This window comes from Arachis stenosperma, chromosome 10, assembly GCF_014773155.1.
Source record: "Arachis stenosperma cultivar V10309 chromosome 10, arast.V10309.gnm1.PFL2, whole genome shotgun sequence".
NCBI classification, from domain to species: Eukaryota; Viridiplantae; Streptophyta; class Magnoliopsida; order Fabales; family Fabaceae; genus Arachis; species Arachis stenosperma.
Window position 1 is genome coordinate 81,329,703 of NC_080386.1, and position 27,235 is coordinate 81,356,937.

Consider the following 27,235-nt stretch of genomic DNA (forward strand, 5'->3'; position numbering starts at 1 on the left):
TGTACACTTCGCATAAAATGTCAACGGCTCTGACTCATACACACGGTAGTTTACAGATCTTCGGAGGGTAGACTCCTTCATCGCCTTAATAACAGCTTCCTTGGAACTGAATTCCATCCCTACGGCGAATTCACCATCTGCGACAAAAGGAACTTCTGCCAGGACGACAGCCATATCATAAGTATTTTAACACACGACTGTTTAATGACCAAAATAAAATATTAAATCAATACTCACAACATCAACAATGATATAAGTAAGCTATACATTACGTTATTATCTCAGTCTCAATTAAACAAAAATACAAACACATTAATACATACTGTTAATTAATACAAATTAACTAAATATCTAAAAAAAACTACTAATCTTCCAAATAACTTCATAAATATTATAATAAAACTAATTAACTAAATAACCAAATAAATACAAATTAACTAACTAACTAAAAATAAATAGTAATCACCTAAACAACTAAAAGTAAATACTATAACAAATGCTCAATAATAAACCCTAATTAGCTAAATCACGAAATAAATACAAATTAACTAAATAACTTAAAATAATTACTAATCGCCTAAATACTCTCATAAATACTATAATAATTACTCATTCATAAATAAACCATAATTAACTATTTTAGCTTAAACTTGACTAAATAAACTATTTTACACATGCTAAACGAGTACCTGCACTCATATAGTCCGAAAACTCTGGAGCATTCATGGCTTTCAAATCCAAAACTCGCATGAAAGATGGCTCCTCAAATGGCACTTCGTTTGCGAGTGCATTTGCAACATCTGTCACATTCGGAGCCACATTGTCGTCATCTTGATCTTCAACTCCGTCTGGACCAACAAATTCGTAATTGCTTTCGAACTCTTCTTCATTGTCACTGTTGTAGTCTTCCCGTAAAATATTTCGGTCGACCTCAGATTGTTCGAATTCAATGTACAACTCGATGAATGAGATTTGAGCACGAATTTCAATATACATTGAAAACATCTCATGTATGCTCACTTCGTCCGTTATATATTTCGTCTGAAATTGAACGAATCCACCAAACACCAGTACAGGATATCTGTATAAAATACATGATATTTTTCTTAACATCTCCGAATCAATCTTCTCACAAATCATACCTTTAAGCTCTTCAAATAAAATTGTAAATGGAATAACAACATTCAACGGATCTTCACAAACAAATTTTACTCCTTCAGGCGTCTGCAACAAAATCTGACCAAAATAATACACTTTCAAAAGGACTCTATCATCCATTCTTCTCACTCAACTAAATAAACACAAATACTTCACTATCAATTTTTTCTCTCCAACCCAACCAGCTCAGTGACAAACCATGAGAAAGAAGAAGAGAAGTCGAAGAAGACGAATAATGTTAGAACTGGTCGGCGGACTAAGATTTGCAAACCTTCGCAAGTGTATATATACACACACAAATCGGACCAAGGGACTTCTCAACCCTAATTCAAATAAACTATATAATAATGAAAAAGGACCATCCGATTTCGTTAGGTGAAAATAAAAAAAAAATTCCTCCACAACTCGGACCCAGCGAGTTGCTCACCCCAACTCCAAGTTTTCGTTAACAAAGAAAACGGACCCTGCGATTACCTTCAAGGAATATAAAAATAAACTTTCTGCATGTATAAGTCGTAAGGACCGATTTCCTTTATGTTAATTTCGTCTCTCCTCTCCATGTAAAACGGACCCTCCGATTTGCTTAAGGAAAGCCAAAAAAGGAAATTGTTGGGTCCGATTTCTTATCAACAACTCCGACCAAAAAAACTGTCCCACATAATGGTATAGTTCCTCCTCATCCCATAACCCAGGACAACACACCCACCACTTGCATAACCAAATTAATCAGCCTCATTTATTAAGTTTCGTGGTCAAATATTTTAATATTTGGTGTTCAAATTTGTTTAAGGATCTTGACTATTTAAAATATAGGATAAAATATACTTTTTATTTTTAAAGTTTGGTAAAAATTTTAAAAATATTTCTAAAAGTTCTCAATTTTGGTAAAAGTATACTTTTTATTTTGTTTCAATTTTGTTCCAAAAGTTTTTTATTTGTATTAAATATATCATCGATGGCTAAATTTTCAAAAAATTTAATAGAAATCTAATAATAATGCATGAAAATTATGTTTAATTTGCTTGTATTGAGGGTTATTCTTATGAAATTATTGTTGAATTGATCTTAAATTTTTTGAAAAATTAGTCGTCAGAGGTATATTTGATGCAAATCGAAAATTTTTGGGACAAAATTGAAACAAAATAAAACTTAAGAATATTTTTAAAATTTTTGTCAAACATTAAGAACAAAAAATATTTTACTCTAAAATATAAGTTTGTTTGAGATCTAAGATTATTCGAAGTGTAAGTTTATTTAAATTTTAATGTTATACCAATTAGGTTAGAATTTTTTTTTCAATAAATATAATTAGTTTCAATAAATTAAAAAATTTTCATGCTTTCACACACTCATTCACTCTAATAATTTCTAGTCATACTAACATACAAAAACATGAGTAATAAGTCTATATAAATATTGAGAGACTATTTTTCTTTTAATCATTTTAATTTTGTCTTTTTTTCTGTTATTTAAATTTAGTCATTTTTATTTAAATACTTGTCAATTTTTTATAATTTTAATATATATTTTTATAATTTTTAAGTTTTTATCTTTTATACTTATTCTTTCTTACTTTTAATTTTCTATAATTATTATTTTTTACATTTTTATTGGATATAATCTATAAATTTTAAGAGTAATTCACAACAAAAAATATATTTTTTCATGAAATTGAGATCACTAATATACGTTTGATTAATATTTTCTGTCAAAATAAAAAAATTAAAATCCAAACGAAATATGAAGAAAAATACACATCTTTTTTTAAAAGGAAAAAGAAAAAATATCAATGTCCATATAAGTGAATTTATAGGGAAAGATTCCAACAAAAAAAAACAATATTTGAACAGACTACACTTTTTGAAAGAATGGAGAGAGAAATATCCAAATAGGTGAAATAACTAATAAGTACCAAAACTGAAAAGTGAACAAAAAGAAAAAGAAGAAATTATGAAGCCATGTACTTTCTATGTTCAAACTACTTCAAATTTCAAAGTTTAACACTTTTTACTATTATTAAAATGATGTACTTTGGTATACTTATACAATTATTTTAAATTATATTTATTTATAAAAGTTATTGTATAAGTAATTATAACAAATTAATTATACTTTTAACAGGTGTGAAAATAGAATATACTAGAATTAAATAATACTTTCTTTGGCCAGGTTCAGAGGCGGCCAAAAGGGTTGGCAAATGATTGGCAAATGACCAGGTTGACGAGATATTGAAAAATACATCTTCTCCAGTTTTTTTTAATATTTGAAAAAATATAATGTAATTTTTTATCGTAAATTTTATAAATGAGATCAAAATTAAATATGAGAAAAAAAATAATAAAAGATGAAAGATTATAATTAACATTATCGAATTTTTTTATTGAAAAAAATCCACTCCCAAAATATTGTATGGAGTATTTTAATTTGTTTTCTATTTGTGCTAAGTACTTTAATTTGTTTTTTTTTTAATTTGTAATAAATTTCACTTTTTTTTCCATTACCCCCTTCTACAAAAATAATTTATATATTTCTAAATTTTTTATTATATTAAAGTAAAGATGTATTATTATGCAAATATTTTAAAATTATTAAATATATGAAGTTCATTATTTTCGTCATATTCAAATTCAGCATAATAAAATAGTGTAAAATTAAAACAAAATTTATTCATTTAAAATTATGTTTGATCGGAAGAAAAACAATAGAGAAAAAAGAAATAGAAAGAAAAGAAAGAAAAAAAAATTGAGAGTGAATTTTTATTTTTTTAGATGTATTTAGATAGAAAGAAAATAAAAAAAAGAAATATTATAAAAAGATAATTTTATTCTTATATTATTAAATAAAAAAGTATATGGAACCAATTCTTAATCAGCCAAGAATGGAATAACTTAATTAAATATAATTAATTTAATTATAATTAATTTTATTAATTTATAATTTAAAATATTTTTAAATTATTGTTAACCACATTCAAAACATGAATGGGAGATACGCTATTGAAGGAGAAAATCACGGAACAGATGCGCTGAGCATGTAGTCTCACTATCCTCCTTCATATTATTATGGTTTATTTTGGGTTAATTTTTTGGATGTTGAAGCCAATTGGGTTTCCGGTTCCAAGCCCAACTGCAGTTGGCTGATTCTTGACTTATATAGAATCGGTTCCCTAGCATTGTTGTTATAAAATATATTAAAAAAAAGTAAAAGGGGGTAATATTAGAAGTAAAGAGAGAGAATTAGTTTTCTCTTATTTTTTTTAATATTGAAGAGAAAAAAAAAAGTAATGGATTCTACCGCTTTTTTTCCATCTCTTTTTCTTTCTCTCTTATTTCTCTCTTCAAGATCTCAACCAAACAATAAAAAATAATAATTTTTCTTTTCATTTTCTTTCCTCTTTTCTCTTTCTTTTCATTTTCTTTTCAAACAATAAATTGACAAAGTGTCAAAGCAAGTGGATGAAGGGTGTGTTTGGCAAATCCGTTTGAAAGGATAAAAGTGTGTTGGAGTTCTTTGAACGCTGCTTTTTTATGTTTGTCAATATTTTTCTTCTAAACACAGAAGTGATTTTGCAGCTTAAAAGCACGTTTACTGAAAGCAAAAAATTGTTGCTTCTGCGTTCACTTCAACGTGAGTTCACCTTTGACGATCATTATTGGTTTTTTCCAAAAGAATTTTCATATTTATTTCAAGTCATTTCAAATATTTTAAATTTTTTTTCAATTTTTAGTACTTTTTATTATATTTTGATTCTTTTATTAAATTTGTTATTGTAATTCTATTATAATACGAAGTATTGATCTTATTAAAAATGATATTAATAGAAAATTATAGAATATTTTTTTTGTTTGACATTGTAAAATTTATTATTATAATTATTGTTCATTGTTTATTATTCTAATTTGTTATAATATGTATTATTGTTTCTATTGAAAATGATAAATTAAATAAAAAATTAATCATAAATAATAATAAAAACATAATTAGTAAAAAGTTAGAATACAAAACAGTAAACAAAATAAGATTATTGAGGATACTCATAAAAAGTACTAAAATATATTATTTTATATGTTATTTTTAATTTAATAAATAAATATTAATTTTTATTAAAAAAATTTATAACAAACTAAAATAGAATTTTATAAAAAATATTATATAAAAAATATACTAAAAGAAGTATAAAAAAGGATTAAATATACTAAAAAATAATATTGTAATTTAATATTATATTTTTTTAATAATTAACTAATTATCTATCTAAAAGTGATTTTAATTAATATTATCCAAATGATTTTATTTTATCAAAATTAATTTTAGTATAGAATTGCGAAACATAAATCATGTTGGCATAAATTCACTTCTATCCAAAATTAATTTTACAAAATCACTCTCATTTAAACTCAAATTTAACCAACTCTAATCCAAACACAAACAAACCAAGTCTTATGCGAATTTACATATTCTACCATTATTCATTGGCAATTTGTTGCGAAGATTTTTGGGTTTTATTTAATTCTAAAAATAGTATAACATAAGATACTGAAATTAAGATATAATTATATAAAAGATAAATATACAAATATTAATATTTTTATATTTTTATTTAATAATAAATTAAACTAGAATAAAATATTAAAGTTTAGTTTATTTTTTGTCATTTAAAAAATTAAAAAATATATAATAATAGAAAATAAATAAAAAATAAAAATAAATTATATTTTTTTATTAATATCTTTATATTCTTTCTATTAAAATTTAATATTTCTGAATATAATATCTCTATTTATGTATCATTTATTAAACAAATAATTCTGCGACCTTATCTCATTTGTCAAGAATAATTTTGCAAGCTTGTGTCCCTATCTAAGAATGAAGTAGTAAAAAATAATCTTGAGACTGTGTCCCTATCTAAGAATCAAGGATAATAATACTACAGTTAAGCAAGCAAGCTAAGCTAACTATGTTAGAAAATTGTTTTCTATTCTATTTAAAAACAATACATATATTAATTATAATTATAAATTAAACTATTAATTTATATATTATAATAATTTTATTTATTATCATAAATATTAAATTAAATAAATTATTATTTTTAATTTAAAATTAAATAAAATTAAAATTAAAAATATTTTTTATTTAAAATTTAGAATTTAATAAATACTATACTCATATATAAATAATATTTTTAGAATTTTAATCTCTAATACATCAAAATTATCTTTATAACTTTTTTTTTATAAAAAAATTACAATTCAACACTACTAGTAATACAAAATTTTGGTTGAAAAAGAATCACAAATGTAAAATTCTCTCAAATTAAGATATATTTTCACACTTTTAAGTATTTTCTTTTTAATGATTTAAAATAGACTTGAAATCATAAAATTTTTAGTAATTACCCAAATCAATTTCCAAATATTTTAAAATCAGATATTTTAGTTCTAAAAAAAATTAATACATAAATCAATCTCTAAGGTTTTACTTCGACAGACCAATCAGTCCCAGTTTATTTTTCGGCAAAGTGATTATCCATATTAGTCCCTAAAGATTTTAAAAACAGATATTTTAGCCTCCCAAAAAAATTAATGTACAAATCAATCTCCAACATTTCTCTCCATTAAATATAACAGTCCTCCATCTAAAAATAAAATAAAATATAATAATAATAATATTATTATCATTATTAATTACATAATAATATTGTATTATAATTTTTTTATTTTTTAAACAAAAATAATAATAAATTTATTCATTAAATTCTTATATATAGTCACAATAATAATAATAATAATAATAATAATAATAATAATAAGAGATTATTTTATAAAAAATTTAAGATTAAAATTATTTGATATTTTTAAATTTAATATAATTAAAAGATATCATATTTTAAAAAATATGTTTGTATTAAAAAAATATATATTTAACATAAATTTAAATTAAAATATTTTTTTATATATATTTTAATTTTTAATACAAACATTTTTTTAAATAGAATATCTTTTCATTATATTGAATAAAAAAATAGCAAATGATTTTAATTTTGAATTTATTATAAAATAATTTTTAATAATTTTATTTATTTATTTATTATTATTATTGAATGACTATATATATATATATATATATATATATATATATATATATATAAGAATTTAATAAATAAATTTATTATTATTTTTGTCTAAAAAATAAAAAAAATTATAATACAATATTATAGTGTAACTAATAATAATAATAATAATTATTATTTTATTTTATTTTTGGACAGTCAAAGAGAAATGTTAAAAGATTGATTTGTACATTAATATTTTTTTGAAACTAAAATATCTATTTTAAAATTTTTGGAGACCGATATAGATAATCTATGGATAATCACTCTGCCAAAAAATAAATTGGAGACCGATTTGTCTGCCAAAATAAAACTTTGAAAATTAATGTGTGTATTAATTTTTTTTTTGGAGATCAAAATGTCCAATTTTAAAATCTTTGAAACTGAATTGAATAATTACTCTAAAATTTTTAACAAGCCAAAACAAAAAAGAAGCATGACATGTTATCTGCCTGTCATGTTTAGATTTATATCTTAACAATAAAAATTGAACATATAAAGAACGTCTTATGAGCAACAAGATTAGGATTATATTACGAATGCACATGAAAATGGGAATTGCAAAAGCTATTTACCTTATGAGAAGCTCTAACATTGTCTTTCTTAGTTCTTAAAATACACCAACATAGATACATAGCAGTAACAAGTGCACAAAATTAGCATTAGCATAATAAACAAGACAAAGAAAAGTTCTAACATTCATTCATTCATGGTTATGCTGAGTGAGGTTCCACCAACTGACCTTCCTTCACAACTTTGCGATGATCCAACTCAACAGAATCGAGATTCAGATCTGGGAAAAAGTACCGAACTTGATCAACAGCGTTCTGAAACGATACCTTCATCGATTTGTTCCATTTCTGAAGAAGAAATGCTTCTGTGCAATCAGCATCTTTCTTTGATCTTACAAGCTCCCTCTCCGCCTTCTCGCGAGCAGCCTTTGCTTCCTGCAACTGCTCCTCTGCTCTAAGTCTTGCATTCTTCTCCTCCGCCAGCTCCAATAAGAGACGATGCACCTCATTGCGACTCTTTTCAATCTCTGATTCCATGAAATCAGCCGCTGTCGCGATCCGGAAGGCGTTGGCCTTCACAAACTGGGCAACGGAGGAGTCACCGGCGCGGCGGAGCTGGTCCTGGTCGCTGTAAAAGAATAAGTGTTGGCGCAGATGACCGTCGAAATTGAATCGATCATCCCACAGTGAAGCAACTGCTCCCTTGCCTTGAAAACTACGCAATCCCTCTCTTTTGTTCTCCTCCTCGCTCTCCATCAACACTTGCTCTATACTCCTTTCCCGGCGCGGAGAAGCACCACTGCTTTCCACCGAAAACTTTTGCTTCTTCTTTTCCACGTCCCTATCGGCACCGGGTTCGAATAGCGCTTCCCTCTTCAGTTTCATCTTTCTAGAAGACGATACTTGATCTTCTTCTTCTTCTTCCTTTTCTTCCTCCACCTCTTCCTCTTCTTCTTCGTCATCCTCAAGGCACTCCTTGTTTTCTTCTTCTTCATCTATGCATTCATCATGCCCCGCTTGCACTGAATAGTTATCTAATCTTGGCTCAGCTGCAACAAAAATCACTCTCAATCTCACTTTCACTCTCAGCTAAAATACCACCAGAGCATCAAACAAAACAGGACAGAGAAACCAGCATAGTTATTATCAAAAGAGTAAAGAAAAAATAAAAAATAAAAAAAGAGTACTTACGGCTACGGGGTGTGGCAACAGTACTTCTAATCATAGCACCACACATCTTAGGCGATTTGAGCAGAGAGAGTTGTTTTACCAATTTCGCCTCGGAGGGTCTCAAATATTTGGGGGAACTTGGAGATTTAAGGTGCTGTTGCCAATGCAGAGGGAAGATCTCCTTGCCGGTGTTCTCATCGAGGAAGAAGGGAACTGAACCCTCAATTTTGCTTCCCTCAACCCGGAAGAAACGGCTTCTGAAGATATCGCCGATGTGCCACTGACCTAACTCAAGGATTCTTGGACGACGCCCGCGCTTGACAACATGAACCCATTCTCTATTCCTTATCTTCACCTCAAAAAAGTAGAAGAAAACGGAGACGATAGGATCCATACCGTGAGATTGACAGAGAAGCTCGAAGCTTCTGACGAATATCCAAGCGTGAGGATGGAGTTGTGTGGGTGCTGCATTGATCTTCTTGAGAATAGCAACTTGAAAAGGGGTGAAAGGTAAGCGTAGCCTTAGTTTTGTGAAGAGTGCTTCATAGACGTAGAAGAAGTTGTGTCCGACGCCGTCGACCATTGAGTGGTAAAGACGTTCCTGTTGATTACATGCTTGGAATGTTACGGTTTTGGGGTCAACGTTGGAGTGGAGGAGGTTGGAAGGGGTAAGAATAGTGTGGTTGAGTTTTGTGATGGTGGACGGCAACGCCATGGTCAATCCCACTGGCAACTTGAAAGGATTCTGTGAAGACAAACAAGAAAAGTGTACTATCCCATGAGAGCACCCTCAAGAGTAGAAATAGAGAGTTCCTATTTTAGCACAAGTGAAATGGAATTTATTTTATGCGTCGGAAAGAAGGTGAGTTTTAGAATGGGGCTGGAAATTGAGGATCTCATTATTCTTGTCCTTTTTAGTTTGTTGGCACTCAAACCATTGGACGCATGGAGGGTTAGTCACAAGGTGGCAAAAAGATGTCTGATTTTTGACATGCAAATGGGTACATCAGGTTTGCATTTAATTATAAGTATAACTGTGGCCTCGGTTGACGGACAATTTGAAAATGAGTGGAAATTTACATGCATACACAAATATTAGATTAATTTAATTGAATTTGATTTTATAAAAAAAATTTAAGTCGGTAGAAATTTTTGAAAAAATTATGTCAAGTAAATTATCTAAAACCGTTGACATATAAGTTTTTTATATATAAGTTTATATAAATTGGTCTAAATTTAATATAAATAATTTTTAATTTAGATTGCGTATAAATATATATTTTTTTAATTTTTGAATAGCACAAAATTATTATGACAAACGCTTTTTTTCTTTCAATCAAAACTGTAATTCTCAAAATTCAAATAAAAATTAAAATTCTAAAAAATTTTTCAAAATCGTCGCAAAAAGTGAAGGAAGTTTAGAAACTAAATTTGAAAAAAATATGAGAAAATAAAATAAGAAGATAAAGAATAAGAAACAATAAAAGATGAAAAAGAGGAAGAGAAAGAGTTTTAAATTATGTAGAACTTATTTCAGTACAAAAATACTGAAAATTCTTAAATAACAAGTGTAATTACCCGTGCCATGCACATGATAAGATTGAAATTATAATTTTAAATTATTTTTTAAAATTAATTTAAATTATAATAATTTGATTAATAAAAAATTAATATGTTATGCATTGTTTGTTTTTTTTAATTTAGTATTAATTGGATTAACTCTAAAATAGTTATCAATCGATTTTAATAATCTACTTTCTTCAATAAATCAGACATATATACTGAATGTGTTAATAAATAATATAGTAATAGTTAAATCTACCCACAAACATATTGGCTATTATCACACTCTAAAACAAATTAAATATAAAGGCTATTAGCATGCACTTATAAATCTATAAAATCGCACTGTCTTTAATTCGTGCAAAGGTTTATTTATCAAATAAACTTAAAATATAAACAAAAAATATTTATAAAATGGACCTAGCATCACTTGAAAGAATCATAGAAAATAATCAACTTACCTTATCATCCATAAGAACCATTTCTATGTAAGTCGTGTTGTTCTTGTCAATTTGGATGAGACTTTTTATAACCTTATAATTATTACCTTTATTTTTCAAACTTTTTCATTACATAATCTATCATAGGTAATACTGTTGATAGAATCGTAATTAGTATCCTTTAGATATGAAAAATACTAAACAGAAGAAGTTCAATGTCTGAAGTACAAATTTTCTAGATGATAAATAATTGTAACAATTCACTATTAATCCTTTTATATATATATATATATATATATATATATATATATATACTAATTATACACGGTAATAGTTAACAAATATTTTCAATGGAGATACTTACTAAATATATATGTTATCGACGTTAATTATATGTCAATATTTTTAGGAAAGAGCTAAAAGAGGAGATATATAAATATATATAATATTATTGCTATATAGGAAGCATACATAAATTGCTATATTTTTTTTATCAGTGGGAGTACATACTCCTCATCTAGCGCCCGACGCTCTGCTAGGGTTTTATTGCGCCGCCTCCATGGTTACACCTTTCTTTGTCTTTTCTTCGTCAAACGCTTTTCCATCTTCTTATATTTTTAATTTTTTTTCTTAATTTCTTTTCCACTTAGCTCCCTAATTTTTGTTTTCTCTCCCAATTCATTGCTCTTTTAATTCATTCCGTTTTCTAATTCACTCATTCCATATATCTTATGTCTCTTTGGAATCATTGAATACCAATTCTGATTTTTTCTACACCATGAGCAACAAATCAGAGACTCAGAACCCTCATATAATTGCTATGACGGTGGAGGGTGCCAGCCTTCAAGTGGCACCCAAAGAAATATGAAACTGCTCTCGTGGAATTGTCGGGGTTTGGGGAGACCCCTGACAATCCACAATCTTAAAGGGATTTGCAAATCCTACTCTCCCGAGGATGGTTTTATCTGTGAAACAAAAAATCAATCTCGACAAGTCGAAGGAAAACTAAGATCTTGTGGTTTCAAGAAATGGTTTATTGTAGATCCGGATGGATTATCAGGGGGTTTGGCAATGGCATGGAGGGATGGTTGAACTGTTCAGATTTTACAGCATGGTAGATTTTTCATTGCGGCATCAGTTCTGACAGCTGGTTCTAATGATTCCTATGGTGTTCTAGGTGTTTATCTCAGTTCAAATGATCAACATAGAATGGCTCAATTTGCTGAATTAATTTCAGTCACCCAACAGTTCGATGGTAAGGTTGTGTTAATGGGGGATTTTAATGCCATTTCTAATCAATTGGAGAAAGAAGGTGGGGGTGCTAAATCTCCTTCTTCTATTGAAACCTTTAATAGTTTTATTGATGATAAATTCCCTGATTGATATTGGTATGGTCGGAAGACCATTCACTTGGTCAAATAGACGGAGGGGTGATGAGTTGATACAGGAAAGACTGGACCGATTCCTGGTAGGAGTTGATTGGCAACAACTCTATCCCAATGCAACGGTTCTTAGACTGTCAGAATCAGGCTCGGATCATGCCCCTCTTCTCCTAGACTCTAATCCGAGAACTGAGAGATCTAAACACTGATTCAAATTCCAAGAAAGATGGTGTTCCAATGATGAAATAAGGCAGATTGTTAGAGAGGTTTGGCATGAACAGATTGATGGTTCAGTCATGTATATCCTAGCTCAAAAAATAAAGCGTTGTCGGCATAAGATTGTCAAATGGCAGCAAGAACACAGATCTAATTCGAAGGTGGAGATTGATTTACTACAGTCGGAATTAGAGGAACTTCGTTTAGCAGGAATTCATGGAGGCGACATCATTTCAGAAATAGAGGACAAACTTGAAAAAATATTGCAAAATGAGGAATCTTATTGGAAAGATAAGTCTAGAGTCAAATGGCTCAAATCTGGTGATCAGAATACAGCTTTCTTCCATCAGAAATTTAGAAATCGAACCCGAAGGAATAGAATTTGGCAACTAACTGGCAATGATGGTGAAGTGGCTACTTCAAATGCTGGTATTGCTTCTGTGGCTGAATCTTATTTCAAGGACATCTTTTCCTCCACTTGTCATGAGAACCCTGAACCTCTGTTTACTGATTTTGAACCTAAGGTTACAGCTCACATGAACCGTAGGCTTCAAAGACCAGTGACTATGGAGGAAGTGAAACGCGCAACATTTAGCATTCATCCTCAAAGTGCTCCAGGAGATGATGGTATGACAGCAAAATTTTTTCAAAGCTTCTGGAACATACTTAGTGGTGATGTGTTTCGAGCAGTCAAGAGCTTCTTTTCTGGGGGGCAGAATCTTGAAGGGTTTTAACCACACTCAGATCTGTCTTATTCCCAAGATTTCTGATGCTAAAGATATGACTCAGGTAAGACCAATAAGCCTATCTTCAGTCTTTTACAAGATTATCTCCAAAGTATTTGTACATAGGCTTCAGATATGATGAATAGGATATTTTCTTCTTTAAGATTTTTCTTTGTTTTTCGACCACACACCGTTAGATGAATACCTTCATTGTAGTATTTTTGGGAAATCCCCACCTTTTATTATGCTGTCCTGCTTTTGGACATCTTTGTATTTTATTTTTTAATAATTAATAAAATATAACCTATTATCTTTGGAAAAAAAAATAAATTGCTATATTTTTTTATTATGTTATACAACTTAAAATTATACTATCATATTATTATTAATCCTAGATACTTGCTATAATTATATCAAATTTAATTATGAATCTAAACAAATAAAATAGATAACATTCAATATTATTTTTTTCTTTTTTACATTCAATATTACTGTAAATATAAAAAGTAAAATAATTATGAAAAAATATGAGCAGAAAATAAAACATATTAATTAAAATTCAATTTGTTATCTAATTAATCTTGTATCCATATGATATAACTTTACAAAAATGTTATGAATCACAACCTTTTTTTATTCTACAAAAAAGAAAAACACTATATGTAGCCTTTAGTAGTACAAAAAAAATTATAAAAATTAATTATTGATATTAATATTAATCATAATTGATTATTAATACTCTAATTTTTTAAAATATATTTTACCGTTTTAAAATATAATGCATGTATCGTGCAGACTTTATTATTATTATTATTATTATTATTATTATTATTATTATTATTATTATTATCCACTAATTGATATCAATATAAATGGGTCACTATTAATGTGTGCATCAATTATCTCCTAATAAAATTATTGCACTTGAATGAGAATTAGAACTATATCAATTGATATAATTAGAATGATTAAAAATATCGATGATTTATAAGTAATTTAATAATGCATTAAATATTAATTTGATATAATTATAATGAAGATATTTTTTTAAATTAATATAATCATATATTATTCATGAGTTAATTGTAATATAATTAAAATAAATTTATTTAAGAAAAAAATTCATGTATAATTTTCAAAAATTATAATAATTTTTTTATTTATATATACGTATATATTAATTTTGTTAAATAATTCTATATATATATATATATATATAATTATATACATATACATAAATAAAAAATATATGAATTATATTTTGTTAAACTCTATGTTATCGGCTATTAAAAATATTTAAATCACATGTATTAATTTTTTTGTTATAATTATTTCGTTTTATATATATAATTATTTTTTATTCTACAATTGTGCAATAATATTTTTTATAATATTATTGCTATATATGAAGCAGCTTTATATTACTATAATTATATATCAAATTTAATTATGACTGTAAATAAATAAAATAGGAAACAATCAAAACTAATTTTTTTATAGTCAAAATTTACTGTAAATATAAAAAATAAAATCACTAACGATTAAAAATTTGAGTAGAAAATAAAAATCCATAAGCTAAATTCAATTTGTTAACTAATTAATTTTATGTCCATATAATATTATTATTATTATTATGTATTGATTAAAACTGTGAATATATACTAATAAAATTATTACATACAAATGAGAATTAGAACTATATCAATTATATTAATTATATAAATTCGAAATTATTATTATTATTATTATTATTATTATTATTATTATTATTATTATTATTATTATTATTATTATTGAGTAATGATGATAATTCATGTGATAATGAATATTACCTATAAAACATCTAAAATTAAATAATATTCAAGTATAATTATGTGACAATTATAATTCAAAAATTACTGTATATGAAGTCACGTGAATTATTATTATAATTGATATAATAATTGCTATAATTGCTACATATTCTCAATTTTATCGGTTGTATCAATTTAACTATATCAATTATATTCAAATTAGTAGTCAATTATTTTTATAAAAATTCTTGCTAATTAGGTTATACTTATGAGATTATCTTGTATTAATCGTTATAATTAATTTAATAAAGATATTTATTAAGTATATATGTTATCTATATTAATTATATGCCAATATTTATAAGAGTGAGTTTAAAAAAGTGATATATAAATATATATAATATTATTGTTATATAAAAAATAGATTTAAATAATATATTAAATATTAATTTGATATAATTATAATAAAAATATTTTTCTAAAATAATATAATCATATATTATTCATGAGCTAATTATAATGCAATTAAATGTATAATATTATTCTATATTATTTATTTATCGTCATGATTTGATTTGATTATTTTCTATTTTATTTACTTACATAAATGATTAAAATATATAACATAACTATCGTAATTATTATAATTTTATGATATAATTATATTAACATATTTTATCATAATTAAATATTGATTTGATATAATTATAATGAAAAAGGTTTCCTAAAATAATATAATCATACATTATTTATAAGCTAATTATAATACAATTAAAGATATTATTATATCATAATATCTACTTACTATATTAATATAATATCAAAAAATACATATTTTATTATTTTTTATAGATAAAATCGGTTTTTATTGGCAACTAAATTGTGTTTAGGTCAACGAAAACTATATGTTTAGGTAGAGATTTTTTGTCAAATATAATGAAAATACAAATAAAGAAATAAAAGAAAAAAAACTTAAATAATATATCTGGCACCACTTCATTTTATTAATTAGTAAATTATTTAAAAATAGTACATCCACGAAAAATACTCATAATATATAAATTGAGGCAATAATTTAAATTTTTCTAATTATAATTTAATCAAATACTAATATTAAAACCAAATTACTTAAACAATATTGAATCTGTTCTAGTTCTTAGTCACGTATAATATAGAGTCATTCTCGTAACGATAACCAACTGAAATAATGTAAAACCCGGTTAATTAACGGCTAATTAACCCATAAACGAGAATTTATTCTAGAAAGCCTAAAATGTGATTTTTATGGCTAAATGTGATAGAGGAGATTGAGACGAGAATTTTGGTACCAATTTTATAGAATTCGGACCAAGATTGGACCAAACGGGCCAAACCGGGCCAACCAGACCCAAAGTGGGCCCTTGGCCCAACTAAACTTAACCAAAACCCTAGTTTTCAGCACTCTCTCTCCTCATTACACACTAAAACACGCTGAACTTAGAGAGAAGGGGAGGAAGAACACTCTCTCAACTTCTTTCTCTCACTTGATCTTCAAACCACCATAACTTTTGATCTAGAGCTCCGATTGCCGCTCTGTTTGCGGCCACGCATTCACCGCGGAGAGCTCTACAAAACCCATATAATCAATCTTGAGGTAAGCCACAAGTTTCTGTTCGAAATTCCAGCCCTTATTTTCGAGTTTCATGGGTAAAATGTTGAGATTTTGGGTTCTTTGATGTTATAGGACCCAACTCTCTTGAAGGAGAAGGTTAATCTTGTCTCCTTGGACCTTGGGTGTGGTAAGACTCTCAACCCTAGTGTGATTTTGTGATTTTATGATGTTTGGGTTTTGAGATGTTGTGTATGGGTATGATGGTTGTGGCTTAGGTTGTGTATGTGTGGATATTGGAGCTTGATTGGTGACTTTGAAAAGCTTGGAAAGGGTTTGGTGGTGAAAAATCTGTTCTTGGAGGTGTTGAGGCCTTGAGAGCTTGTGGATAAGTGATTTGGAAGTGCTCCGGTGGAGCTTGGGAAATTCGGCTAAGGTATGGTTTCGGTTTCGCGTATCTAATATGTAATGTGGTAGAAAATACTTAGGCTAGAGGCCCTAAGATAGGCATTGAATTGTTGATGTTGTTGAATGATTGAGATATATGATGTGGTCATATATGTGATGATGATTATTGATGCCTTGGTGGTATGATGTATGAGAAATATGCATGTTGTGATATATGCTTGATGATTGGTTATGGTTGAATTGTGGGTTGAACCATGTTGATGGTGAGTATGATGTTGATTGTGTACAATAATGATTTATTGGAATTGGTGTTGTTGAGAATTGGCATGAGGAATAGTATATGATATGTCAATGTGTTTGAGTTTGAGCCACTTGGGTGAAGTGGGTTAAAATGATGAGATAGTGATTTTGGTAAGTTGTGGTTATGTGTCAATGTGTGAGTTGAGGAGGCTTGATGTTGAATTTGATACATTTTGATTGATTTCAAAGAAAAGGGATGAAATTGGCATGTTTGGATTGATTTTGAAAAGGGTTGAAAATGGTTTGTTTTGAGAATGGCATATTGTGGTTTTGTATGAAAATATGGTTTTTGGGCATACTTTGACGGGACATAACTTGGACTACGGATCTCCGTTTTGTACCAAATCTGTTTAAAAATGAAATTGGATCCGGGATGTCCATGCCGTTCGAAGAACGGGTGAAAAACGATTTAAAATGAGGAAGTTATGTCCGTTGGAAGATCGGGGTTTAAATCTGTGAATTCTGCAGCTTTTAACTTAGAAAATTTTTAGCAGAATGACCCCTTGCGCGTGGGCGCACTTGGCGCGTACGCGCCGATCTTCTAGAAAACGCCATCCACGCGTGCGCGTGGTGTGCGCGGGCGCGCCGATGGTGCTGCACTCAATGCCCAGCCATTTTCCAGAGAGTTATGCCAGAACTGTGCCAGTGTTGTGCCTGGGGCACGAGAACACCCGCGCGTACGCGTGGTTGACGCGTGCGCGTCGATTGGCAAATTTTTAATCCACGCGTTAGCGTGCATGACGCTTGCGCGTCGATGAGTTTTTAAGGCCATCCACGCGTGCGCGTGGAGTGCGCGTACGCATGGCCCTGTTTTCATCCCAAAGTTGATTTTTGAGTTTTAAAAGCCAAATCTCATACTTCTAAGCCTCCGATCTCACCATTTATGTCTTAAATCATTATGACATGCCTAGCTATTAGAAAGGGGCTAGTGAATGAGGTAACTTGCGAGTGAAGCAAGGGAAAAATGAATGATCAATGAGGATCAAGCTGATTTTGTGAGATGCGGAGGATGGTGGTGGAAGTGCTTGTTATGCCATGGGCCGAAAGGCTGTAATTGTTAATGAAATGGCTGGTTATAGATTTAACCGTGAGCCGGAATAGCTGTGTATGCTATGAATATTGGCTGGTTCTGGACTGAACCGTGAGCCGGATGGCTGATATGGATGTTGATCCATGGATGAGAATTCATGCACGTTGATGCTGAATTATTGATAATTGTGAATTGCACTTCCACTATCAGAGATACGAGTTTCCCTGGGTAGTAGCAGTGGCTAGCCACCACGTGCTCCAGGTGGAGGCTCGAGACTCTGTTGACCCTATGTCGTAAGTGTGGCCGGGCACTGTGAAAGACCCGGATGAGCTCGCCCCTGAAATATTCACCAGTGAGGGTGATGGATATGGATCATGTTTATGATCAAGTTTATAACGAGTATAACTCGAGTTGGGGATGCGCGACAGAGGGACAGTCCAATGGTTAGCGACCAGGACTTGTCGGGTTGGCTCTATAACCGACAAGATGATATCATCGGCCACTAGGGACATGCATTCATCATATGCATACTATGTGAATTGTTTGAGATTGCCTATTTGACTGCATATTACTTGCTAATTGTCTAAATGTCTTAACTGCTCCTACTTGTATATTCTTTGTCTGATATAACTGTGTTTGCTATAATATACTCCTGCTGGTGGTTGGGAGGTTTGAAGGAATTGGAAAGGGAAGTATTAGTTAGACTGAAGAATCTTTAGTCAGATGCCCTTATATGGTTTAGCTTGTTTATAAGCTTTGAATTATCTGGAGGAAGTTCTAGGATTGCCTTTGGCTTTCCTCTATTATTATGTATTATATATGTGGAAGCTGTTACCATGCTCGGGACCTCTGGTTCTCACCCATGCGGATTTTGTGGTTTTCAGATGCAGGACGTGAGGTTTCCCGTTGAGGCATGCTGGAGACTTCTAGATTTGCGAAGATCCTTTGTTCTCGGGACTATGTTTTTGGTTTATATGTTCTACAAAGGCTCCTAGTTATAATTAATCATTCATACTACTATACGTACTAAATTTTTATTTTAGAGGTCGTAATACCTTGCCATCTCTGAATTATGACTTAAGCATAAGACTCTGTATGGTAGGGTGTTACATTATGGTATCAGAGCAGTTCGTTCCTGTAGAGCCTGAGGGATGGACTGACTATGCTTCTGTGCATTCTCTGTGTGTGTGTTATGTGCTATTAGTATATCTGCTTGATATAATTGGCATAAACGTTCATGAGCATGCATTTGGGACTTTGAAGTACTAGACTTCCGATATTGAGACCGATCAACTTAATATCGATTGTTTGGTATGTATAGGGACCAGATGGCGCCTCGTGGACGCGGTAGAGGTAGTGCGAGGGGTCGTACGAATGCTCGTGCACCGGAGAATAACCCTAATGACCCGGTGAACTTTATGGCTGCGTTGGAGAACATGGCTGCTGCTATGCAAGCCACTACTGAGGCTCTTGGTCAACAGATGAACAACCATGGTAATGATGGAGGTGGAGTTCAGGGCCCGATGACCTTGGCAAACTTTTTGAAGGTTAATCCGCCTAAGTTCAAGGGAACTACTAGCCCGACTGAGGCTGATACATGGTTTCAGGCTATAGAGCGAGCATTACAAGCACAAGTGGTACCTGAAGGACAGCGTGTCGAGTTTGCTACCTATATGCTCACCGGTGAAGCATCGCATTGTTGGCAAGGCATCCGACGTCTTCTGCAGCAGGGTGATGACTATGTCACCTGGAATGTCTTTCAAGAAGAGTTCTATAAGAAGTACTTTCCGACTTCTGCTAGGACGGCTAAGGAACTTGAATTGTTACAGCTGAAGCAGGGTACTATGTCCATATCAGAGTATACTGACAAGTTTGAGGAGCTGTTCAGGTTCTCTCGTATGTGCCAAGGGACTCCGGTGGAATATGAGGAATGGAAGTGTGTTAAGTATGAAGGAGGACTCCGGAGTGATATCTTCAGTTCAGTGGGACCAATGGAGATTAGGACTTTCTCCGAATTGGTGAACAAGTGTAGGGTTGCTGAAGAGTGTGTGAGAAGAGCAACCGCTGAGAAAGGGAGTCACAAAGGTTCATTTCCACAGAACCGAGGGAAGAGCTTTGCACCTAGAGGTCCGTCTTTCAAGAGGGGAGACTCTTTCAGGAGGTCCAACAACAACAACTCCCAAGGAAAGAAGTTTGGGAAGCAGCCTCAGAATGATCAAGCTTGCACTAGGTGTGGGAATCACCATCCGGGAGCACCATGCAAGGCCGGATGGGGTTTGTGCTACAATTGTGAAAAGGCGGGGCATAAAGCCGCCAGTTGTCCGGAGAGGCAGAAACAAGGTGCTGGGAAGGCACAACAGACTGGTCGGGTGTTCACCACTTCAGCTGTAGGAGCTGAGGGATCCGAGACACTCATTAGAGGTAACTGTGAAATAGCTGGTCAAACTTTAAATGCTTTATTTGATTCGGGAGCATCACATTCATTCATTGCATTTGAGAAAGCTCATGAGTTAGGCTTGAAGATTGTAACCTTAGGTTATGATTTAAGAGTGTACAATACTACCCACGAAGCCACGGTAACTAGGCTAGGATGCCCGGAAGTTTCCTTTAGGTTCAAGCAGCGTGATTTTGTTCATAATTTAGTCTGCTTGCCGATGATCGGTCTTGATCTTATCTTGGGATTGGATTGGTTATCTAAGAACCATGTTCTGCTAGATTGTTCTACAAAGTCGGTGTACTTTATGCCGGAAGATACAGAAGGGCCGGTCGTGGTGAATAATTATTACTTGAACTCGATGATGGTGAACTGTTCTGGAATCAAATGTCAGGGTATCATGTTGTTAACCGCGGGCATTTCGGGTGATGATCAAAGGTTGGAACAGATTCCGGTTGTGTGTGAGTTTCCGGAAGTGTTTTCCGATGATATTGATGAGTTTCCACCTAACCGAGAGGTTGAGTTTGCTATTGAATTGGTGCCCGGGGCGGGACCAATCTCAAGTGCTCCTTATAGGATGTCACCGTTAGAGATGAACGAGCTAAAGTCTCAGTTAGAGGATTTGTTGGGAAAGAATTTTATACGGCCAAGTGTCTCTCCATTGGGTGCTCCAGTGTTACTGGTGAAGAAGAAGGATGGGAGTATGCGGCTCTGTGTGGATTACAGGCAGTTGAACAAGGTTACAATAAAGAATAAGTACCCACTGCCAAGAATTGATGATCTCATGGATCAGTTACAAGGAGCTGGAGTTTTCTCCAAGATTGATTTGCGATCCGGTTATCACCAGATAAGGGTGAGGGGTGAGGATATCCCTAAGACCGCTTTCAGAACTCGTTATGGTCATTACGAGTACACTGTGATGTCCTTTGGGTTGACGAACGCTCCTGCGGTATTCATGGATTACATGAATAGAGTTTTCCGTCCGTTTCTGGATAAATTCGTTGTTGTCTTCATTGATGACATACTAATTTATTCCAAGACTGAAGAAGAGCATGCGGAACACTTGAGGACCGTGTTGCAGATTCTAAAGGAGAAGAAACTCTATGCAAAACTGTCTAAGTGTGAATTTTGGAAGAGTGAGGTGAAGTTTTTGGGCCATGTGGTGAGTAAGAAGGGAATAGCAGTAGATCCAACTAAGGTGGAGGCTGTGATGGATTGAAAACAACCAACCACCGTAACAGAGATAAGGAGTTTTCTGGGTTTAGCTGGCTATTACCGAAGGTTTATCAAGGGCTTTTCACAGATAGCTTTGTCAATGACAAAGTTAACCCGCAAAGACACTCCGTTTGTTTGGACTCCTGAGTGCGAGGAGAGCTTTCAGACATTGAAGAAAAAGTTGACTACTGCACCTGTGTTAGTGTTACCCGAGCCGAATGAGCCATTTGAGGTGTATTGTGATGCCTCATTGAAGGGTCTAGGGTGCGTGCTGATGCAGCACCATAATGTGGTGGCGTATGCCTCACGACAGTTGAGACCTCATGAAGTTAGTTACCCTACGCACGATTTAGAACTCGCTGCGGTTGTGTTTGCCTTGAAGGTGTGGAGGCATTATCTCTATGGGGTTAAGTTCCAAGTTTTCTCTGATCATAAGAGCTTGAAGTATCTCTTTGATCAGAAAGATCTTAATATGAGGCAGAGAAGGTGGATGGAATTGTTGAAGGACTACGACTTTGAGTTGCATTACCATCCGGGAAAGGCAAATGTAGTGGCGGATGCGTTAAGTCGGAAGTCGTTATATGCGGCTTGGATGATGCTTCAAGAGGAGAAGTTGCTCAAGGGATTCGAGAGTCTGAAAATCGGTGCTCAAGAAGTATCCGGAACCTTGTGTTTGAGCCGATTAGAAATCTCAAGTGACTTTAAGTCCGAACTCCTAAGGGCTCATCAAAATGATGAAGCGTTATGGAAGGTGTTACCGGATATTGAGCAAGGAAAACAATGGAGAGTGTCGGAAGAAAAAGATGGGTTATGGAGATTCAAGGGTAGGATCATTGTGCCGGATGTTGGCACTTTGAGGCAAGATATTTTAAAGGAGGCACACAAAAGTGGGTTCTCCATTCACCCGGGAAGTACTAAGATGTACCATGATTTGAAGGCGATGTTTTGGTGGCCGGGTATGAAGAACGATGTGGCGGAATATGTTTCAAAGTGCTTAACTTGTCAAAAGGTAAAGATTGAACATCAAAAGCCCGCCGGTATGTTGCAACCTTTAGAGATTCCACAATGGAAGTGGGAAAGTATTGCAATGGACTTTGTGTCGGGATTGCCAAGGACTAGAGCTGGTTTTGATGCTGTTTGGGTGATTGTGGACCGACTGACGAAGTCAGCTCACTTTTTGCCCATTCGTATGACTTACACCCTTGAGGAGCTAGCACGATTATACATAAAGGAGATTGTGAGACTTCATGGTGTACCTGCTACTATAATCTCTGATAGAGATCCTCGTTTCACTTCAAGGTTTTGGGGTGCATTTCAAAAAGCTTTTGGAACCCGATTAAGCTTGAGCACGGCTTACCATCCTCAAACAGACGGTCAATCTGAGAGGACGATCCAAACACTAGAAGATATGTTGAGAGCTTGTGTTTTGGACCAACCGGCGAGTTGGGATCGGTATATGCCATTAGTGGAGTTTGCATACAATAATAGTTATCATGCGAGCATTGGAATGGCTCCGTATGAGGCCTTGTATGGGAGAAAATGTCAATCTCCGCTATGTTGGTATGAAGCTGGAGAGAAAAGCTTGTTGGGGCCAGAAATGATAGCTGAGACTACGGAGCAAGTCAAGAAAATCCGAGATAGGATGCTTACGGCGCAGAGTCGTCAAAAGAGTTACGCCGATCAAAGGCGAAAGCCCTTAGAATTTGAGGAAGGAGACCATGTTTTCCTTAAGGTCACTCCGACTACAGGAGTAGGTAGGGCGATTAAGGCAAAGAAGTTGAATCCTCGATACATTGGTCCATTTCAGATCCTAGAGAGGATTGGACCGGTGGCGTATCGGATGGCTCTACCACCTCATCTTTCGAACCTGCACGACGTGTTTCACGTGTCGCAGCTTCGGAAGTACACTCCTGATGCTAGCCATGTGTTAGAACCCGAGTCGGTTCAGTTAAGGAAAGATTTGACGCTTCCAGTGGCTCCGGTCAGAATTGATGATACTAGTATCAAACGGTTGCGTGGAAAAGAGGTTTCTTTAGTGAAAGTGGCTTGGAGTCGAGGCGGTGTTGAGGAACACACTTGGGAACTTGAGTCGGAGATGCAAACGGATTATCCGCATTTATTCTCAGGTAATTGCATTTGAATTTTGTGGGCAAAATTCCCAATTAGGTGGGTAGAATGTAAAACCCGGTTAATTAACGGCTAATTAACCCATAAACAAGAATTTATTCTAGAAAGCCTAAAATGTGATTTTTATGGCTAAATGTGATAGAGGAGATTGAGACGAGAATTTTGGTACCAATTTTATAGAATTCGGACCAAGATTGGACCAAACGGGCCAAACCGGGCCAACCGGATCCAAAGTGGGCCCTTGGCCCAACTAAACTTAACCAAAACCCTAGTTTTCAGCACTCTCTCTCCTCATTACACACTAAAACACGCTGAACTTAGAGAGAAGGGGAGGAAGAACACTCTCTCAACTTCTTTCTCTCACTTGATCTTCAAACCACCATAACTTTTGATCTAGAGCTCCGATTGCCGCTCTGTTTGCGGCCACGCGTTCACCGCGGAGAGCTCTACAAAACCCATATAATCAATCTTGAGGTAAGCCACAAGTTTCTGTTCGAAATTCCAGCCCTTATTTTCGAGTTTCATGGGTAAAATGTTGAGATTTTGGGTTCTTTGATGTTATAGGACCCAACTCTCTTGAAGGAGAAGGTTAATCTTGTCTCCTTGGACCTTGGGTGTGGTAAGACTCTCAACCCTAGTGTGATTTTGTGATTTTATGATGTTTGGGTTTTGAGATGTTGTGTATGGGTATGATGGTTGTGGCTTAGGTTGTGTATGTGTGGATATTGGAGCTTGATTGGTGACTTTGAAAAGCTTGGAAAGGGTTTGGTGGTGAAAAATCTGTTCTTGGAGGTGTTGAGGCCTTGAGAGCTTGTGGATAAGTGATTTGGAAGTGCTCCGGTGGAGCTTGGGAAATTCGGCTAAGGTATGATTTCGGTTTCCCGTATCTAATATGTAATGTGGTAGGAAATACTTAGGCTAGAGGCCCTAAGATAGGCATTGAATTGTTGATGTTGTTGAATGATTGAGATATATGATGTGGTCATATATGTGATGATGATTATTGATGCCTTGGTGGTATGATGTATGAGAAATATGCATGTTGTGATATATGCTTGATGATTGGTTATGGTTGAATTGTGGGTTGAACCATGTTGATGGTGAGTATGATGTTGATTGTGTACAATAATGATTTATTGGAATTGGTGTTGTTGAGAATTGGCATGAGGAATAGTATATGATATGTCAATGTGTTTGAGTTTGAGCCACTTGGGTGAAATGGGTTAAAATGATGAGATAGTGATTTTGGTAAATTGTGGTTATGTGTCAATGTGTGAGTTGAGGAGGCTTGATGTTGAATTTGATACATTTTGATTGATTTCAAAGAAAAGGGATGAAATTGGCATGTTTGGATTGATTTTGAAAAGGGTTGAAAATGGTTTGTTTTGAGAATGGCATATTGTGGTTTTGTATGAAAATATGGTTTTTGGGCATACTTTGACGGGACATAACTTGGACTACGGATCTCCGTTTTGTACCAAATCTGTTTAAAAATGAAATTGGATCCGGGATGTCCATGCCGTTCGAAGAACGGGTGAAAAACGATTTAAAATGAGGAAGTTATGTCCGTTGGAAGATCGGGGTTTAAATCTGTGAATTCTGCAGCTTTTAACTTAGAAAATTTTTAGCAGAATGACCCCTTGCGCGTGGGCGCACTTGGCGCGTACGCGCCGATGGTGCTGCACTCAATGCCCAGCCATTTTCCAGAGAGTTATGCCAGAACTGTGCCAGTGTTGTGCCTGGGGCACGAGAACACCCGCGCGTACGCGTGGTTGACGCGTGCGCGTCGATTGGCAAATTTTTAATCCACGCGTTAGCGTGCATGACGCTTGCGCGTCGATGAGTTTTTAAGGCCATCCACGCGTGCGCGTGGAGTGCGCGTACGCATGGCCCTGTTTTCATCCCAAAGTTGATTTTTGAGTTTTAAAAGCCAAATCTCATACTTCTAAGCCTCCGATCTCACCATTTATGTCTTAAATCATTATGACATGCCTAGCTATTAGAAAGGGGCTAGTGAATGAGGTAACTTGCGAGTGAAGCAAGGGAAAAATGAATGATCAATGAGGATCAAGCTGATTTTGTGAGATGCGGAGGATGGTGGTGGAAGTGCTTGTTATGCCATGGGCCGAAAGGCTGTAATTGTTAATGAAATGGCTGGTTATGGATTTAACCGTGAGCCGGAATAGCTGTGTATGCTATGAATATTGGCTGGTTCTGGACTGAACCGTGAGCCGGATGGCTGATATGGATGTTGATCCATGGATGAGAATTCATGCACGTTGATGCTGAATTATTGATAATTGTGAATTGCACTTCCACTATCAGAGATACGAGTTTCCCTGGGTAGTAGCAGTGGCTAGCCACCACGTGCTCCAGGTGGAGGCTCGAGACTCTGTTGACCCTATGTCGTAAGTGTGGCCGGGTACTGTGAAAGATCCGGATGAGCTCGCCCCCGAAATATTCACCAGTGAGGGTGATGGATATGGATCATGTTTATGATCAAGTTTATAACGAGTATAACTCGAGTTGGGGATGCGCGACAGAGGGACAGTCCAATGGTTAGCGACCAGGACTTGTCGGGTTGGCTCTATAACCGACAAGATGATATCATCGGCCACTAGGGACAGGCATTCATCATATGCATACTATGTGAATTGTTTGAGATTGCCTATTTGACTGCATATTACTTGCTAATTGTCTAAATGTCTTAACTGCTCCTACTTGTATATTCTTTGTCTGATATAACTGTGTTTGCTATAATATACTCCTGCTGGTGGTTGGGAGGTTTGAAGGAATTGGAAAGGGAAGTATTAGTTAGACTGAAGAATCTTTAGTCAGATGCCCTTATATGGTTTAGCTTGTTTATAAGCTTTGAATTATCTGGAGGAAGTTCTAGGATTGCCTTTGGCTTTCCTCTATTATTATGTATTATATATGTGGAAGCTGTTACCATGCTGGGGACCTCTGGTTCTCACCCATACGGATTTTGTGGTTTTCAGATGCAGGACGTGAGGTTTCCCGTTGAGGCATACTGGAGACTTCTAGATTTGCGAAGATCCTTT

At 33.3% G+C, this 27,235-nt stretch overlaps 1 protein-coding gene across 1 annotated transcript; it reads right to left on the bottom strand.

Moving 5' to 3' along the window:
- Positions 1–7,983: 7,983 nt before the first annotated feature.
- On the bottom strand, positions 7,984–9,770 carry LOC130957276 (uncharacterized). The gene is made up of 2 exons (XM_057884144.1): positions 8,974–9,770; positions 7,984–8,831 (listed from the first exon to the last, which is right to left on the bottom strand). The coding sequence occupies exons 1-2, from the start codon at positions 9,665–9,667 to the stop codon at positions 7,984–7,986; spliced, it is 1,542 nt and encodes a 513-aa protein (XP_057740127.1). The 5' UTR covers positions 9,668–9,770.
- Between the last annotated feature and the right edge of the window lie 17,465 nt (positions 9,771–27,235).